Raw genomic sequence first — 19,190 nt, forward strand, 5'->3', positions numbered from 1 at the left:
AAGTTTCCTTCCGAGTTTGTAAAACTCAGAATTCTAAGTCGCAGAAGGGATTCTGGGAGCCACCATGCCTTGGTAGAGACATTGGTTCGTGGACTTTAACCCACTTGTCCTGTTGGGGCCTCACCGTGGAGAAGGCTGCAGCTGTCCTGCAGCTGAAGGGCCCTTGAACTGGACACTTAACCTGGCACACCATGCAATCCACACAACACGGGTCCGAGGGGCTTCTTGGAGTTCCATGGCAAAGAGAAGGCAGCGAGCTGAAAACTGATTTTCTGAGTAATTAAAACAACCAGTGAGGAACGTGGTGCCATGTGATGTCTTTTGGACACAAAGTTTTTAAGGACAAGGCTTTGCATCTGATTGTGTTTGCCGTCTGGGACTCATTCTTCGATTTAAATGGTGTTGTGCTTAAACATTTCTTCTTATTTATGTTCCACATTGCTGGAACTTCAAAACCAGCCCTGCCCATAAATCTGTAACTGGTTTGGTCTTTATCCGCACTGAGCTTTTATAGAAGGATATAAAGAAACCTTTCTTCTTTGCCAAATCACACCCAGTTGTTCTCCACTCAGGAAATCAATCAACGGTTCTTCTGCCTTTAGCTAAGAGGCGGATCACTAGAGGAAAAACTTGTCTTTTTATCTCAGAAAAAAAATTACATATTTTATATCCCTTGACACATGACAGGTTCAGGGATACGGGAGATATTACCCTTTTGTTCACAGTGTGACAAATCCTGAGTAGAATGTGCAGATCTCAGGCTGATGAGGGTGTAACCGCATTGAATCCAAGAAATTCATTGGTTAAGTTTCCATTTTCCTCTTCCTATTAGTAGCAAAAATATTGAGAACTCATGCTCAAGTCCAAATCAAGTTCCCATAGCAGCACTTAAACAAGGCCTGAACACTATTTCCAATTAGAACTAGTTTGTAATATAATTCGATTCATGCCATTATGATTTGCAATTATGCCAGAGCTTTTATTTTCTTTGTATCAGTTAAGACTGCCATGGAAACAATCCTCTTGTTAACAATGACTTGGTCTTCAGACACTCGGTATCCAAAGGTGGATTTAAAGACTTGAGGCTGGTTATTTATTTTTCGTAAATTATTCAAGGATATTTCTGTTTACCTACGTGTCCTCACTGTTTCAGCAGTAAACCACAGTTTCCTATGACTTGAAGGTTTTTCTCCTCACACTTCTGCAAGGAGGTCTTGCTCAGAGGATCTCTGGCCGTATTGTTTGTTTTTGGAGGTCTGTTTCGCTTCAGCGTTCGGCTTTGTGTTCAAAGACGAAGCCTGGCGCTTTCACCCAATTGCACCAATTTTGCCGTCAAACACGGACTCTCAGATCTGCGCGCGCCGGCGAGGTCTGCCCTTTTCGGTCGCCGCGGGCTCCCGTAGCCGAGAAAGTCCTGATTGGCTGCAGCCTGGAAGTGCCGCGGCCTGGGCGCTTTCGGTTTTCGCTGAGAGCGTCGGTGGAGGCCGGGCTGGTGCGGCGCCCGCCGTGCGCGATCGGGACCCGGCGGCGAGGTGAGCGGGGCGGCCGCGCCAGGCCCCGGGTCGCGTCCCCGCGGGGAGCCCGCCGTGCCCCGTGCCCGGAGCGGCCGCGGGTCCCCGGGGACGGCCCGGCTGGCGGAGCGCGCCCGGGGCGGCGGGGAGGTGCGGCGGGGAGCCGGGGCTGGACCCGCGCGTCCCCCGCGCGCCGCAGCTCCGGGGCTTGTCCGTGCGCTCGTGCAGGCAGAGCGGGAATTTCGAGTCTGGTGACCGAGACGCGGAGGTGCACCTGCCGCGGATAGGGGCTCCCCGTGTGTGATACTGGGGAAACGTGGGAATCCCGAAGGGGCAGTGGAGAAGGTAGTCATCCTGCCCGCAGCCTCTTACCTATAGCTGTGCTACTTTCTGCTGCTGCGAAGACCACCTGTTTTCTTAACAGTAACGTTTTCCACTTCTCTTTAAAAAACTCTTTTGGTATTTCCCTCTGGCCATTCAGTCCGTCATGTGAGTCCCATATATTGTTTAGCCATTCCCCTAACGTGGAAAAAGCTAGTTTTTTTTCTTTCTTTCTTTCAGTTCTTCTCTGATTTTAGTATTGCAACAGAAGTAAAGTTATTAGATTCCATACTACGTAATCTGATAAGGTGCTTCTTGGTTCTCCATGCACGTTGCTAACTTGTCCGCAAAAAAAATTTTAATAGCTTATAGTTTAATAGTTTTATCTTTTAGTAGTTTATGTCATTCTAATATAACTGGGTCACCAGCTCGTAATGTATTTCTAACCTATCCACCTGCCAGGCGTCTCATTGTGATTTGTGGTATAGTTGTGCTAGCTTGAACTTTGTGCAGCAGCCTTCAAAAGTTGTGTGTGTGTGTGTGTGTGTGTGTGTGTGTGTACGTGCACCTGTGTGTTTTGGGGAGTTACTGCTGAGACTAACTGACCCTCCATGGCCCTCTAGCGTAATTCGCTTATTTTGCAGAGGAGAATCCCGCCAGGAGAGGTGTGAGATGCGTTGTCCCGGTCACAGCTCATTAGGCAACAGAACTGGGATTAGAACTCGGTTTTACCAGCTCTTGAGCACCCTTCCCACGGCATGGGACAGCCTTCCGCTGAACTGTGGCACGCTCGATACTGCAATGTATCACCTGCATTTTGTCCTTGTGCCCAGTGATTGTTAGTTTTATTAATTGTTGGGGATAGTGAAAGCCCTGATAAGTGGAAAAGTTGCCATTTTCGAAGCTGGAATAGAAGTGTTATTTAGGCTGGCCACACCTTCAAGGTCTTGATTGTTGTTTTCAGATTCTGTGTATCTAGGAATAACATACCCCCCGTAAGGTGAAAGTTATACTTCATCATCTGAAGAGTGAACTGTTTTTCATTTGCCACACCTGGAAAATTTCTTTAAAATTCCGGTTTCGAAGACTGAAGAATGAAGTTGTTTTTTTTTTTTTTTTTTTAATTTGGGGGCTTTATTGGAGGGTTTCTCAGGCTCAGTGAACATTTGAAACTGGCCGAGCTATTGCAGTGGGGGCTGCCCTGTGCATTGCATTGTGGGGTGTTTCTGGCAGGCGGTCCCCCCAGCACCAGCTGTAGTAACCCCCTCTATCAGACACTTCCGGACATCCTGATACAAGCCCACGGGAGGAGCTTCATGAAATAGAAGCTGCATTGATTCCTGGCCCGAGGATGCCTAAGGAATCTGCATTTTCAACAAGAGTTTCTGTAGATTCTGCTGCTCTTCCTTCTAAAGAAACTTGAACTATTTGTTCTCTCCCATTTTTCTCTTATTTGGTGGGCAATAGTAGAGGTGTTACTAAGTTAATAGCTATTGAAGCTACAGTGACATACTAGTCACTGTCCCCATTACTGGGGCTAGTAGGACAGGGGTTCTCCTTGGCACTGGTCTTGGAGCAGTGTGCTTAGGTACCAAGGCCATGCTGCGGCCCAGGAAACTCCGAGCAGACTGTGGAAGACAAGTCAGCCGGCGGCAGTTACAGCCTGATCAGGGCTGCACCGGGGTGCTGTGAGCAGACTGTGTGGCCCTTGCCAGCAGCCCCTGTGGACAACCTTCTGAGGAAAGCCAGGCACGCTGGACAGGGAGTGCTTAAGGGAGCAGTTCTCACGTGGTGTGCAGGCCCTCTTCAGACGTGGGCATGCCAGTCCCACCCTGCACTTCCTTGGGATGTGACGGGAAGTTGCCTCGCAGTGGGTTTGAACACTCTAGGACTAGGGAAAGGCACACTGGTAACCTTTGCCAAGAAGTAAGGATTCTTCATGACTTGTGTCTAGTGCAACTCAGAATCACACTGGATGTTTCTTGCTGTTGGCCTGGTTGACCAAATTCTCCCTTAGTGCTATGTCTGACCAGCTCAGTCGCCTCTGGCTGTCTCATCCCCAGGTGTAACAGAATGGCCCGGGCGCAGTCAGAAGGGCCGCTGCGTACACCTCTGGAAGGGCTGGGGCCTTGGGGTGCGCCTTACTCCTGCCTTCCACCCCACAGGCTTTCTGTGTGACTTACTCCTGACTCTACATGAGTAGAGTTCGGTGCCTGTTTTGTTCATTCTTTTACCAGGACAACACATAAACAAACAACAACAAAAAAAACCCTGTAGGGTAGCTTGCAGACCCCCTAGTAACTTCTGATGGGAGATGCACTGCCTTTACCCCCATAGCATTTATGAAAATAGGTGCTTTAAAACAAGGCTGCACAGGCACTGGGGGAGGTCGAGGCATGGGCAGTGATGCTGGCTTTCATGTCGAAGGGGGACATGTTAGCAAGGTCACCCTGCGGAAGGAAGAGGCTTTTCTCCTTATGTGTCCGTGGTCCAAAAGCCTTATCTCTTGCTTCAGAAATTGTCAAAACTGTTCCTTCTGCCTTTTCCAATTTAAAAGATGAAAACTTAAAATTACTTGAGCCAAGTGATAGGAAAAATTGTGGTGTCAAGACCAATTTACTCATACAAAATGGATTTATGGGCAAGTCATTAAGTAACACGGAGTACCAAGGAAGCCTAATGAAGACTAATGTAAAAGATACGGCGCTCCCAAAGCACTGTGTAAAATGTGTTTGAGGCAACCGTGGTGCATCCAAATAGCTTCAACTTTTTTTTCCACCAAGAGATTCTAGCAGATTGCAGGTGTCCTGGAGGACAAAGGAGAAGCTTGTTGGTGCTTTGTCTTTTCATGTGACTTCACTGTTTTTTCCAGCTAGAAAAGCTCCATGTAAAAGAGTAAGCCTATAAAAGAGCTTCAGTTGTAACAGGTTGTTTCAGCTTCAACCAGGTGCTACACCGCTGGTCTGGTCAGGTCCGTAGAACTAAGTGGCAGGGCTTCTCTGCACTTAGCTCCCCAAAGCAGAACACAGAACTCAGGGAAGTTCCTGTTTCAACACCCTTCCTCTTCCTCACACCCCCAGCTCCCAGTTACTGACAACAGTGCTTGTCAGAATTTGTTGGCAAAATCTCCTAGGGTAATGTAGATGGATTCCTGGGTCCTACTCTGGAATCAGGGACTAGAATCTCCACGTGGCTCAGGTCTGGAAAAGTGACCTAGAAGCTGAGCCTGTGCTCTGGGTCACAGTGCCCTGGTGCCCCTGCACAGCTTGTTCTCTTGCTTGTGTGGGTAGCTCTGACCTTCAGTTCCAGGCACACAGGCCCTTCGTTTCTCTGGATTCAGCTGGTGGGCTGGTTTTCCTTCCAGCGTGGCTCGGGTGGCTTCTTCTCTAGAAACCCTCCTTTGATCTGCCATGCCTGGGCTAAACAAGTCTTCTTGTGCTTGTCTCTGTACGGAGTTGGGTGCAAATGAATAGAGCATTTGTGAGCTTCTCCGTTCTCATCTTTTTAAAGCTCACTGGAGTGTACACTCTGAAAGCTGTGCCTTCTGTGTTCAGCCCCAGCCCTGTGTGCCTGACTCTTGGCAGGTGCCCGTGTGTGATGTGTTGACTGCCTTCACAAGGGATTGATGGAATAAAGATGAGACTTAATCGAAGCATTATCTGTTGGTGAATCCAGCAAAACTTACTTGTGCTTTTTAAAAAGGTGCGGAAGGTTAACACCATCTTGAAAATACCTTACACTGTCAAACGGCTCACAGACTGGGTTGATACTCTTATTCTGTCACTGGCTTTTAACTCTTCCAGTTTTCTCCTTTTCCATGCTAAACCAGTAACTGAAATAGTTCATGATTTCTCTGAACTGGGTTTGCACATCCCAGTACATTGTAATGATTGCCTAACACAAACAGCTAGTCTTATCTCAGTTTTGTATTTGAAGAAACTGGCATAATGTGATATGACCGTTAAGGAAATATTCTAAAACGCAGGAGTCAAGTCTCTGTCGTCCCTGCAAAGTTAACAGTCTCCCTAAAAGTGTCTGACCACAAACCAGCATGTGTTTCAGACATAAATAAGGTGAATAGGAAGATTTGTTTTTACTGAACTCATGAAAGGTATTGAATCTGTTACAGTGTTTACCTTGTAATTTGTCTTTTTGCTTAAAAACAACATGAATTGCCCTATGGCCTTGGGTGTGGATTATTAGTAGTTCTGAATCATTGTAATTTTAGACATCTGTTGAGACTGTAGAACTAAAAAAATACCAGTACAGTGGAAAAATTAAATTTGCTGAGCGAAATAACCAGTTGGCCACATTTTACAAAATCTTTCAAGCCTTATGGATAAAAGGATATGTATAGTTCAAATGAGAGCTTCTCTGTTTTTCATTTTATTTAAAGGATGTTGACTTTTCTTTAAAAAATTATACTGCAATTATGATCACTTTTATTTATTCATGTCCCTTAAAGATGACTTCAGATTTTCCTTATGGAAGCCGTGGTCCTTAGACGGCTGCTTGCTGTGTAGCATTTAATTTTGAATTTTCTTGGTCACCACGCATGTGCGTCTTTATTGAACAAACAGAAAGGCAGTAACCTAGCACATATCCACTTTGAGAATATCACCAAGCAATGGTATTAAACCTGAAGGGAGAAGATTGAGTGCATGTGTTTGGAAACCAATAAGCAGTGGTTGTTCAGTGGAAAGATATTCAGTGAACATTTTGATTAAGTACAACCAACTTTAAGAGTCCTGAAAAGAGTGTATCCATATTAATGTTTAAATCTTGGGCTGTATTGCTTCTATGTAAGAAAGACTTACTTGAAATGAAGAGTTAACAAAGAGAGGCCTTGTAAGTGCTAATTTTCTCCCCAAAGAGCTGCAACAGCCAGGGCGAGAACAAACTAAAGTCAAGAGCTTCATCTGTGTCTCCCATGTGGATGGCAGGGCCCAAACACGTGGGGCATCTTCTGACGTTTTTCTGAGGCCATTAGCTGGGAGCTGGGTTGAAGTGGAGAAGCCAGACTGGAACTTGTACGCATATGGGATGCCAGCATTGCAAGGGGTGGTTTTGTCAGGTCTGCCACAGTGCCAGGCCCTGGGTCACTCTTCACATGCCCATGGTGACAGAGAATATACAGGGCCAAAGCCAAGAACTCGGTTCCCACATGGGTGGCAGAAATGCAGCCTCCTGAGTCATCAGCACAGCTTCCCAAGACCTGCATTAACAAAAAGTTGGAGTCAGGAGCTGGAATGGGCTGTTGAACCCAGACGCTCATACTTGGGATGTATGCATCCTAAACCACATCTTAATCTCTAGGCCAAATACCCACCCCTTACCATGAGTTTTAGACCCAGAGTTGTGTAACAGTTTTGAAGGAATGATGAACAGTTTTGCATGTCTGATATGACTAGTACGAGCATGGGATTCCATGTATTTCAGATTCCTATTATATTTGAATTGCAAGACTTCTTTCAAATTATTTTTAGAGTACATATTTGCAATAATCATAATCAAGTAATCAGAATCTGGGTACATTGGCAACTTTCAGAAGACTATTTAATGTTGTACTTTAGAGCATGGGCTGGCTGTCTACTTGCCAGCCATGTTAACTTGAATAAGATATGTTGCTTCTTGTGTCTTGTCATCTGTAAGCTGAGGGTAAAAATAGTACCTACCTTATAGCACTGTGAGGTTTAAGCGGGGGTAATGTGCTTGGAAAGGTGCTAGTATTGTGTGGACACGAGTGGCAGCTCCCAAGTGCAGCTACAGTTGTTTGGAGATCTGAATGTACCTGCTCTACCCAGTATAACCCATGTAGTATTTCCGATTTAAGTTTGGCAGTTTCACCAGATTTTGGTTTCATCACAGTTTAGGACAAATTACTTAATCTCTTTGTGTCTTTATTTTTTTTTTTTTCAGCATAATGGGGATCTTAAGACTTTGTCTCCAGGGTTCCCATAAATAGTAAATTTGGTAGTGTTTATAAAGAGAAGAATGCTCAGCGTTGGGTGGAAGTGGCAGTGGTTGTAAAGGATGTAATAATATGTGAGGCCGTGGTGACAAGTGACAAGAGTTGGTGCTCTGTAAACAGCTCTTTCTAATGAGACAAGTCACTGGGTTTGTTGGGTCTGGGTTGGGTGGGAGTGGCGGGGCTGTGTGATGCCTGTAAATGCTTGGTTAACGGCTCAGTACTGAAAACATGTTAGCTGTCCTGTAGTGAGTTTTCATACATGACACTTTGATACTTGATTTCCTGGAACCATGTTAGAACCTTCCAGGGCTTCTCTTGAGTATGTAACTTTGGTCTTACATGTGTCCCTCCCATTTTCATTTCTGTTCAGGAGAGTTAAAATGAGTCTGCGCAAGCAAACCCCTAGTGACTTCTTAAAGCAAATCATCGGACGACCAGTTGTGGTAAAATTAAATTCTGGAGTGGATTATCGAGGTAATATTTTCATGTTTCATCCTCACTAGTGTAACTAAATAAGTAAATGTGGCTTACTGATTTTTATTAACCTCTTAAATATACCCAGTGGACCAGAAAAGCACCAACATCGACAGTTTTTTTTGCCTAGTTATTTTTCTATCTCTCAGATGCTTCCTTTTTAAAAATAATTTTTATTTATTTTTACTTGAAAGAATGAGAGAGACACAGATAGAGATTATCTGGTGGCTTACTCCCTAGATGCCTGCACCAGTTAGGTTCTTAGCTGAAGCCAGGAGCATGGAACTCAGTCTGTGTCTTCACTACATGGTGGCCAGGACTCAAACCCAGCCATCCCAAGCTGCTTTCTGATTGGCTGTGCACCCAGCAGTGGTTCCTTATAGAGGGACAACTGTGGAAGCAGAGTGTGTAACTGCTCTCTCGTGTCTCAGCTTTGAGATTGGATGTATCTGGTTCTTTGGGAATCGCCAGGAGAATTGCAGTCAACTCAGGCTTGAAAACATGGTTACTGAAGAGCACTTTGGTATAGTGGCATTTGTTTTTGTTTAAGTATTCAAGATTGGCAAGCAACTATTTTGAAATATTAATATAACATTAATCCACAGTTGCTTTTTGGTTCTTATGGAGAATGCTCTTTTAAAGAGCTTGTGATATTTCTGTAGTTACTGGAAGGAAGGTTTTGAAATTGCATGTCAGGGTTTGCCACTGTAGTTAGAGCAGCTAAAACTGAGCACCAGTTTGAGTTCCTCCTCCCCCACTTCTAATCCAGCTCCCTGTTGCTGTGCCTAGGAAGGCAGTGAAAGCTCACCCACACGTGAGATACCTGGGCAGACTTCCTGGTTCCCAACTTCAGCATGAACCAATCTTGGCTGATACTGCCATTTGGGGAGTAAATCAATGTATGGGAGATCTCTATCTACCTTTCAAACGAGTGAATAAATTTCTAAAAAAAAAGAAAAAATGCACCCTTTTTTTAGTGTGTGGGAGACAAAGAGCCACCCCCGACTGGTTCACTCCTCAGGTGTCCACAACAATTAGGACTGTGCCAGGATCAAGCTGGGAGCTGGGAAAGGCAGTCCAGCTGTCCGTAGGGTTGGCAGAGACTCAGTTCATGATGCTCTCCAAAGGGAGTCAGGAGATGGAACTGGGATCCAGCGCTGGTGTTCCAGTAAGGATACAGACCTGCCCGCATTCTGTGGGATGTGTGTGTGTTTTACTGAATTCCTGCTGCTTCAAATTAAGATTAAATTACCTAGAAAATGTCATCAATAAAAAGACCGAACTCGCTTTGGGGTGTCTATTTTTTGGTTTTTTCTGAGCTGTGACAGCTTTTCCCATGTATACAGTCCTAACTATTGAGGGCTTATTTACTCTGTGATCAATATGTGTCTTCACATAAAGCCTGCAAAGTCTTTGCTCGGTTGTCCCCCGTAGTAAGGGGTGTTCTAGAATTCAGACTCAGGCTTAAGAGGTCACTGGGCCATTTTTATGGAGTGATTTAATTTCCTAACATTAATCACGTATTCAGTTTTTTAACATCAAACCAGTTTATTTTGACTTTTACAGTTAGACTAATGGATTCATTATGAATACTGAGATGAACTTGGGTTTTGCCGCTTAACCATGAACTTCTAGGACTTGAGAGTGCTTCACAGTTAATTAGGATGGGATGTCATGTTCATTATGGTCTCAGGACCCACTTTTTGAGGAGTTCAATCAGCATGCTCTTTTGGTCTGAATTCTTTAGAGGAAATGTGCTTTGTATTAAGGTGGTACATGCTTCAGCTTGGCTTTCTATTTAGGAATTTTAAAAGCAAACAATAGAGGAAAAAGTGTGAGTTGATTTTGCTGCCAAAAGCTTTGAAATCCACCCATCAATTTTTCGTAGTATGCATTTCCCACGTATTGGAAAAAAATTTTTCCACAACAAAATAAACTCTTTTTTTGAAGTACCTATGCTAAAGGAAAAATTTAGTTCTATGACAAGCCAGAGATTTCTAATGGTCGCATTAGAATCCTGTGTATGGAAGGACCATGTTTTTTGTTTTTTTGTTTTGTTTTGTTTTGTTTTGTTTTGTTTTTACCAATTTCCAGTTAGTGGGCACTTAGACATTTGCCAGTTTGGGCTGTAAGGAATAACTCTTTTGCACATCTGTCTTGAGCGCTTTTCCTAGGATCTCTGTTGGAGGGAGTTCCTTGGGGTAGGCCTGAGTCATTGGGACCAAGTGGCCTTCCACCAGGACACAGGCGTGCCATTCCTGAGTTCCCACCCCCCATAGATGTGCTCTCATTCATCTTTCCTGATGTAATTGACAACAAGCAGTGTCCTGTTTCTGTTTTATGTTTTCTTTGTTTACTCAGGAGATGAAGCAACTGTTCACACCTTCGAAAGGGTGTGCTAATATGACGGTTAAATAGTGTTTTTAAAGCTTGCAGTTCTCATACCAGTTTCTCTTTAGATTTAAAGAAAACCTTTTGTTTTCTGTAAACTATAGTGTATCTCCACGGGAAGGGAGAAGGGTGGAATTCGAACCCTGACAGATTGGTTGCCTTTAAGCCTTTACTGTAACAATAGACATTAGCAGTCTATTTTGTTTTAATTAATCTTCAGGCATATTTGCACACCATGTCTTAAAGGTTTCTTGCTCATTTCTGATTGTGGCTTAGGTGTAAAAGAAGACAGCAGGAAGCAAACACAACTTGTATTTTGAGCTTTCTTTTGCTAAGAAATAGTTGTTACACACTGTTCACAGTGTATTCTGGTTTTTTGAAAGTTTATAGCTTCCAGCAGAATTCTGTTAGATGAATGTCTAGTGCTGTCGTTCCACACACACAGTTTTGAAAAGAACCTTTTTTGTTTAGAGGATAATGGGGGTAGAGGCAGAGAGTGGGGAGCATATTAATGAAGTTAAGATAAATGAAACGATTGACTTGGCTAATCAAATCAGATCTGTGCTTGTTTTTATTTTTTTTCCCCCTTCTAGAAAATGCCACTTTAGAGACTAAGTGTTACAAGCTTGCAGATTTTTGTCTTTTGAAAAAAAAAATCATAGGGTCAAATTTTTGCAGAATTTATACAAACATAACACAATTAGAAAGATTTGCACAAACTGTTTCTTTGAAAGCTCCCCAGACGGGTTTTCGCCACTGGCGTCTCCATTAGTTTTGATTTGGAGTTATTTTAATTGTAGTAACACCGAATGGGATGTGTTAGGATGCAATATGTTGCCTTGCATTCTCAAGCTGCTTTTCCCTCTGAGTCGCAGTTTTAAGATGTTCCTTCAGGAGCACCTGCTGCCTCCTCTTCTATTATTTTAACAGATTGTGGAGACTTCTACTTAACCCTGGAGTACATTCATCTGCTGCAGTAGATATTGTGAAATAGTGAAATCTACCTGTCAGACCCTATTTCACTTGGTGGCTAAAGTGAGAAGTGCCACAGGATCTGAGGATGATTTATTCATGCATAATTAATTGTCCACTCCTGTCCTTAGCCTTCAAAAAGTGCAATTTTAGTAAGCATATTCTTATTTGGTGACTTTGGTAAAGGTCTTCCGAGTTACCATGTGTGAACCTACATGCTGTGAGGGAAGGGATGGTTTGTTGTTTGTCCTGATGGTGGTGGGTGCCTATTTCTCACACCCTCCCCAACCTTTATTAGGTCCGCACAGGGTAAAGAATTATTTTTTGCTTAGGTCCAGTGGGTTTCATGTACAGTGTGAATTTTTACATTGAGCACCTAAAAGCTAATGAATAAAGGGGCTGTCAGCTCTATGATGTGCTCTGTAATTTTCAACTCTTAGATGCTTTGAATGTCTTCTTCTTCACCAAACCCATCTCCAGGGGTCCTGGCTTGCCTGGATGGCTACATGAATATAGCCCTGGAGCAGACAGAAGAATACGTCAATGGGCAGCTGAAGAATAAGTATGGGGATGCATTTATCCGAGGAAACAATGGTAATACTTCTTCCCCACACACCTGCACACCATCCCAAGGGAGCGTGTTTGTTGAGAACCAACACCACCTATTTGAATGTTTTATTTGTAGCTTTAAATACTCGTAGCAGTGCTTTATTTGTATGTTTCTAAGAATTACAAAACTAGAAATTCTCTCCTTCCCACCCTGTCTCTGCAAGGGCATACTGACCCACATCCCTCTCTCTTGAATCTACTCTTTTAGTCTTCTACCACATAATCTTCCTCTCACAGTCTGAAATTGGAACTGTAAGAATAAGCACCATCTCTGTGATGTCGTTGGTTCCCTAGTCAGTTCTGTTCCTTCTGTGTTAAATGTTTACGTGCCTTTGTGGAGATCTGTATCCCTTAGCTTGGCCAACATGGCACAATCAGAACCGTGTTCTGAAGTTATTTGAATTTTTTAACAGCTAATATATTGCTGTCTTTATTGTGGATTTTTTTTTTTTTCCTTTTTATTTGGAAAGTCAGATATACAGAGAGGAGGAGAGACAGAAAGATCTGTCCATTGATTCACTCTCCAAGTGGCTGCAATGACAGGAGCTGAGCCTATCCGAAGCCAGGATCCCAAAGCCTGTTCCAGGTCTCCCATGCGGGTACAAGGTCCCAATGCTTTGGGCCGTCAACTGTTTTTCCAAGCCATAAGCAGGGAGCTGGATGGGAAGCAGGGCGGCTGGGATTAGAACCAGCGACCATATGGGATTCTGGTGCATGCAAGGTAAGGACTTCAGCTGCTGGGACTTCAGCCAGGCCCTATTTTGGATATTTTTAAGTACTTGGTTTTAAAATCTAGATTATCAGTCAAGTTATGTGAATTTTGGGCAGGAATAGAAAATGCTAAAATTAGGAGGATTATTCCTGGACTGAGCCCCACTTTTTGATCCCCTGAATGGAACTCTGAGATTCTTGAATTCAAATTTTCTGTTGATTTCTTCATGTCTGCTTTTAGCTTGCCTAACAGCCGGATCCCTTCACTGTGAAATAAACATCCTGAATTTTATATTGGATAGTCTATCTTCTGTTTTTATAGCATCACATTTCTTCATAGCATAGTGCATGTATGTTTTGGTTGCTTTTTAGTACTTCTAATGTGTAGAATTTCTTCTCCTACTTTCCATATTGCTCTTGACTTTTTCCTTTTCCTGGGAAATGTTATGGTCTTGCCCTCCTCTCCAGACTGTTGAGAGGAGGTAAGACAGCAGTCAAGGCCAAGTTCTGGGAATAGTGAGGGGCAGTGCACCTGCAGCCTCGTCCAGTTCCTCCTGGACTAGTCGTAGTTTATTCTGTGGTGTAATTAGCAACACTTACCTTTCGCCTCCCAGTTTTCATCTGACTGGATTGGCCTGTGCTGCCTTCTGTGAACGAGGCTCTCAGAGAGGTACATAGGGAGTGAGCCAGCCTTTTCTTCTGCTTATACTCACATGTGCCCTGTAGTTTGGATAATGTCCAACGTTGAAATTCTAGCAGGGAACTCAGACGAAGAACATGGATATCTCAGAAACAGAACACCTCAGCTCCCATGTATTCTCTTTCAGTTAAAAACGTAAACAGCAAGTTTAGCATTTATATTGAGAAGATGGATGGAAATATTTATTCTTCATGTGAAATCTAGCCTGGGAGATTTACTGATTCACATTCCTCAAAGTGCAGTTACTAAGCTGCTCATTGTAAAGCGTTCTCACATTCCAGGGACTTCCAGGAAGCTTTTTTTTGTGATCACAGTTTACAGATTCAGTCTGGTACCTAGACAAGGTTGAGGCCGTGTTGCATCACATGCAGGTCTAAAGTCAGAGAATTGGTGTTACAGTTGTTCTGGAATTGGTTCATTATATGATATAGAAAGTTCGTTCAAATTTGCAGAAATGGAAACCCCAAAGCCTATTTGCTTTTTAAACTTGCTCCTTGGAGTCTTAGGAGCAGGTTTGATTTTCAGCTTGTTTTGTCTTTGTTTTTTCAGTGTTGTACATAAGTACGCAGAAGAGAAGAATGTGAAGAAACATGGAAAGCAGTCCTTCCAGAGCAGGATGTGTGTTTCACGAAGTCTCTTTTTGGTTTGTTTTATTTTTTTAACTCTTTAAAAAGATATCATTTCTGCTTTTTTGTGATGTCATTTGTCCTGGTTTCATAATAGTGATTTTTCAATGACATGCAAGCAAGATACATGTATAAAACTGTGGAATTAATTGTGAAAAGTTCTTTCCAATTTAAGTTTCAGTCATTTTCTTTTACTTCGATTGCAACGTCCAGAGTGCTAAATGGATTAAAAAAAAAGCAGTCTCATTTGATTAATTTGCAGTGCCTGTTAAGCTGGGCTCCATTGGGTGGAAGTGTTCTGAAGGCCCCAGGTTCAGTGGGATGCCGTAGAAAGCAGCCCCAACACCCAGCTCCTGCTTCTGTCACCCAGCGAGAAAACAGCATCAGCCATGTGACAGTGCCACTGCCACCAAAGAAATAGGCCTGCCAGGATGGCAGGGGCACCTCAGAAGATGGCCTTGGCTGGGTTGAGGTCAGCAGTGAGCTCCTTACGTTCGCTCCCCTCTCTCCCTCCCAGCTACCCTGGCATCAGCGTCCCTCCCTCAGCTGTCACACACCATACAACAGGAGCCATTCTGTGCACACTGGCTGGCAGTGCGATTCCAGCAAAGCCTGGAGTTTCTGAACCTACCCAGGCTCCAGTTGCTAAGCTATGGCTGGGAAGGAATGTCTCCTCTCTGCCTAGCAGCTGGCTCAGGGAATCCCTTCTCTCTAGCCTGTGTTGGAGCTGTGTTGGCGGGTACACTGTCCCGAGCACTGCACCAGGCTTTCGGGGTGCTGTGCACAGGGCAGCCCCTTCGGGCTCTGTGACTCCTGCTGTGAGGGCTCTCGGGGTTTATGAATGAGCTTCCCACAGCCCAGCTCCATTCTCTGAGCACTTTGACGCTGGCATGAGGAACAGCAAATAGATCCTGGGTACTGGAGCTGAATGAACAGTGGACAATTGTGTGAACGTCCTGTGGCCTTCGTCCTCCCTCCCTCCCCAATCCAAACAATTCCCGTGGAAGAAGCCAACAGCAGCAGTGGGATATGGAACAATGGCCCGGTGGGAGGAATGTGGGGAGGGAGACAGGGAAGGTGTGGGTGCTGAATGTGTCCGGTTTCATCTTGCTTTTCTTCAAAAGATCAGAGAGTAATTGGAAACAGTTATTTTTTAATTAGTAACTCGGGAAAGGTGAACAGCAACATTTCACAAGGTTTTGCTGTGTGCACACGGAAAATACAACACTTTATGCTATGCTTAAATAATTTATCACTTCTCGACAGGGGCTTGAAAAGGGCCCAAGCGGTAAGTACAAATCGCCAATTTGCTCTTTTATAAATGACTTCTCTTAGGGAGAAAATGGATGTCCTCCTAGTGGAGCATACATGTGCTCATTTGTTTTGTAGAATATGTGTGGCTGCCAGGTTACCGTGTCCTTTCACTCTCTCACATCAGCCACCTACAGAAGCAATTCCATGGTTATCTCCCACCAACCTGTAGCTTTCTATTTTTGCTAACTTCCTCTCTGACCCCATTGGTGTGCACGTCTTTATTTTCCCCTTGCCATCTCTCCAGTTTAATAGCTCTTCGGCAGACTAGTGTTTTCGACCATGGAACTCTTTCTAATCAGGATCGATTTTGGGAAATGCTACCATTTTTATGGTAATAAAGGACTGTATTATGCACTTGGACCAGCGTAAGTTGTCCCCTGTGCATCCACTTCTCATGGTAGAACTGTGAAACAAAGTGTAAATGCTAAAATTACTTATTCCTTAACTGTAGACTCCTAGAGGTCAGTGAGTGATTTCCAGTTGCTTTGTAGCAAAGACATTTATACTATGTTGAAGAATTTTGCACTTGGGTAAGTATACTTTCCCTGTAGCTGTTCCCCACCCCCAAACCCTGGCTGCCCCACTCTTCTCTTGGGCTGTGGCAAAATAGAATGTTTAGGGAGAAACAGATTTGTGCTTGATTGTTAGACTGTCTGACATCACATTCTGTTTCGGTCTTTGAGCTAGTCTTTGGCTAATCCTCCAACAAATTGAATTGATTCTTACTTTGAAACTGTTTGTCCCCAAACAGAGCTGTTGACAAGTACAAATACAGATGGCAGAAATGTGGTAAGATTCTCATCTCAGCATCCAGAAAGGAAATGTTATTGAGAGATGGTTTATATCTTAAGCTTTGCATTCAAGGCAGTATGGATGGAATGCATGCTAGGAGTGCTTAATTATGTGACAAATAGCAGCAAATGCTTCACAGATTTCCCTAAGACCTAAAACAGGGCAGCATGCTAGACTTGCTGCAGAAAGGTTACAACCCAGAGGCTACAATGGTCTCTAAGAATAACAGCACCCTCTGGGGGGTGACTCATGAGTAACCTCAATCCAGCAGTCTGGGCAGAAGGTCCCATCTGTGCTTCCACCTATTGTGGCCCTGACCTTTGTCCTCAGAGCAAATGAGCCGGGACTGTGGTCTCACTCTTCTTCGTGGACAGACTGCACTAATCACTAATCCATGAAAAGCAATTGCTGATGAGAGGAAGACAAAGGCAGTTTTTGTTGGTCTCCCTTCTCCACAATCCTAGCCCCAGCCATGCTTGCCTATTTGGTAGACTGTGCTTAGCAGCTCACCTTTGACTGCCTGCATCCAGGTTGCCCCAGTCACAGTGGAGCTAGACTGCCCGTGAGAGTTGGAGTCATGGGTCTGCCGTGATGGTACAAGGGTGGCATCCCACATGGGTTCCTGTCCCAGCTGTTCCACTTTCCTTCCAGCTCCCTGTTTATGGCCTGGGAAAGCTGCTGAGGACATTCCAAAGTCTTGGTACCCTGCACCTGCCTGGGAGACTTGGCAAAAGCTCGTGGCTCCCAGCTTTGGATTGGCTCAGCTTCAGCCATTGCGGACATGGGAGGAGTGAACTAGTGGGTGGAAGATTTTTGTCTTTCCATAAATCTACCTTTCTAGTAAAAATAAATGAATCTTAAAAAAGGGAAAAAAAAGTTGGAGTCAAGACATCTTGGCTCTGCATATCCAGCTATACTTTTAACTCCAACTAATACTACCTGTCTGCCGATACATGGCAATGCAGCTGGATGTCTCTGCTGTTGACTGACTGGCTTTGACGTGTTGTTGGAGAGTCTGCTTAGCCAGCACGTGTGCGAGACTATAAGAGAATTTACAAAGTGTAGAAAAATTGATTTGAAAAGATGTTTTGGTGCCAAGAATCTTGAAATCTGTGGTGGGTTCAACAAACTCTTAGGCCAATTGTTTGGATCAAAGAGCAGTGTATCCAGTATTCCCAATCACTGTTCACAGTTAATACCAAATCAGTCTTAACAGAATTTACAGTAGTGATGGAATTCAGTAATTGCACTTTTGAAAATTGTTCGTTACCTTCCATTCTTTCACAAGGCTGTTTGTTTTACTGTTGTTGAGTTTTGATTGATCTTTGTGAGTCCTAGTAGTCCCCTATCTGTTGTGTTCTGTACAAAAATTTTCTCCCATTCTATTGGTTGCTTCTTCACTTTGTTGATCATTTCTTTTATGTTCAGAAGCTTATTAACTTGATATAGTCTCATTTATTTATTTTGGCTTCGACAGCCTGTGTCTTTGGTAACTTCTAAGAAGTCTTTGCCTGCGCCTGTATCTTGTAGAGTGCTTACTATATCTTCCTCTAATGAATGGTTTCTGTGTGTAGATTTAGGTCCTTGATTAACTTAGAGCTGTTTTTTTTTTATAAGGTGATAGGTAGTGATCTTGCCTCCTGCTGCTTCTTCAGGCTGCTGTCCAATTGTCCCAACAGCTTTTGTTGAAGAGACCAAGCTTTTTCCCCAAATTGTTTTCAATTTTCTTGTCAAAGTTAGTTGGTTGTACATGTGTGGGCTCCCTTCTGGGGTTTCTGTTCTGTTCCATTGATCTTCTCTGTTTCTGTACCTGCACCAGATTGTTTGATGACCACTGCTCTGTAGTGTGTCTTAAATTGGGATTCCTTCAGTTTGATTGTTATTCTTCAGGATTGCTTTGGCTATTCTTAGTCTCTTGTGTTTCCAGATAAATTTTTGTATTTTTTCTATTTCTGAGAAGAATGCTCTTGGGATTTTGATTGGGATTGATTGAATATATTGCTTTCAGTAATATGGACATTTTGACGATGTTGATCCTTCCGACCCAGGAACATGGTAAATTTCTCCGTCTTTTAATCTCATTTTCTATTTTTTTTTTTTAAACGTTGAGGGTCTCTAGCTATCAGGGAAATTCAAATAAAATCCACATTGAGGTTCCATTTAGCTCCAGTTAGACTGACCTACATTCAGAGCTCAACCAACAAACCTACTGGCATGGATGTGGGGGAAAAGGTACTCAGCTTCACTGTTGTTGGAATGTATGCTAGTGCAGCCACTGTTGAAGTCAGTATGGAGAATGCTAAGACAATTAAAAATTGATCTACCTTATAACCCAGCTATCCCAGTTCTGGGAATATATCCAAAGAAATGAAATGTGCATACAAGAAAGTGATCTGTAATCCTATGTTTACAACAGCACAATATAGTAGCAAAGACATGGAAACAGCCCAGATGCTTGCAAAAGAGGAATGGATAAAGAAATCGTGGTCCATCTGTTCTGTGGAATACTACTCAGCCATTAAAAAGAATGAAATTACCATTTGCAACCAAATGGTCCCAAGTGGAGACGATTATGCTCAGTGAAATAAGCCAATCCCAAAAGGACATATCATATGTTCTCTCTTATATAAGGCAGCCTTCATGCAAAATACAAGATCAATAGATATATAGGTAAACGTGTACATATATACATTTATCAGAAGGAACTGTATAATAGAGGCAAGTTACCAAGAAGTGAATATAAAGTACAGAATGTATCTACTTTGAAAAGATGGAATGCCAGTGAAACTTAAATGCAT

The 19,190-nt window shown here is 43.4% G+C and overlaps 1 protein-coding gene across 1 annotated transcript; it reads left to right on the top strand.

Annotated features, from left to right (window-relative positions):
• The first annotated feature begins 1,431 nt into the window (after positions 1-1,431).
• LSM6 (LSM6 homolog, U6 small nuclear RNA and mRNA degradation associated) lies at positions 1,432-14,451 on the top strand. Its single transcript, XM_040967094.1, has 4 exons — positions 1,432-1,532; positions 8,174-8,277; positions 12,121-12,234; positions 14,210-14,451. Exons 2-4 carry the CDS (start codon positions 8,184-8,186, stop codon positions 14,242-14,244), a joined length of 243 nt encoding a protein of 80 aa, XP_040823028.1. The 5' UTR covers positions 1,432-1,532; positions 8,174-8,183; the 3' UTR covers positions 14,245-14,451.
• Positions 14,452-19,190: the final 4,739 nt, after the last annotated feature.

Source organism: Ochotona curzoniae, unplaced genomic scaffold (genome assembly GCF_017591425.1).
Source record: "Ochotona curzoniae isolate NIBS_2020 unplaced genomic scaffold, NIBS_Ocur_1.0 scaffold_4506, whole genome shotgun sequence".
NCBI classification, from domain to species: Eukaryota; Metazoa; Chordata; class Mammalia; order Lagomorpha; family Ochotonidae; genus Ochotona; species Ochotona curzoniae.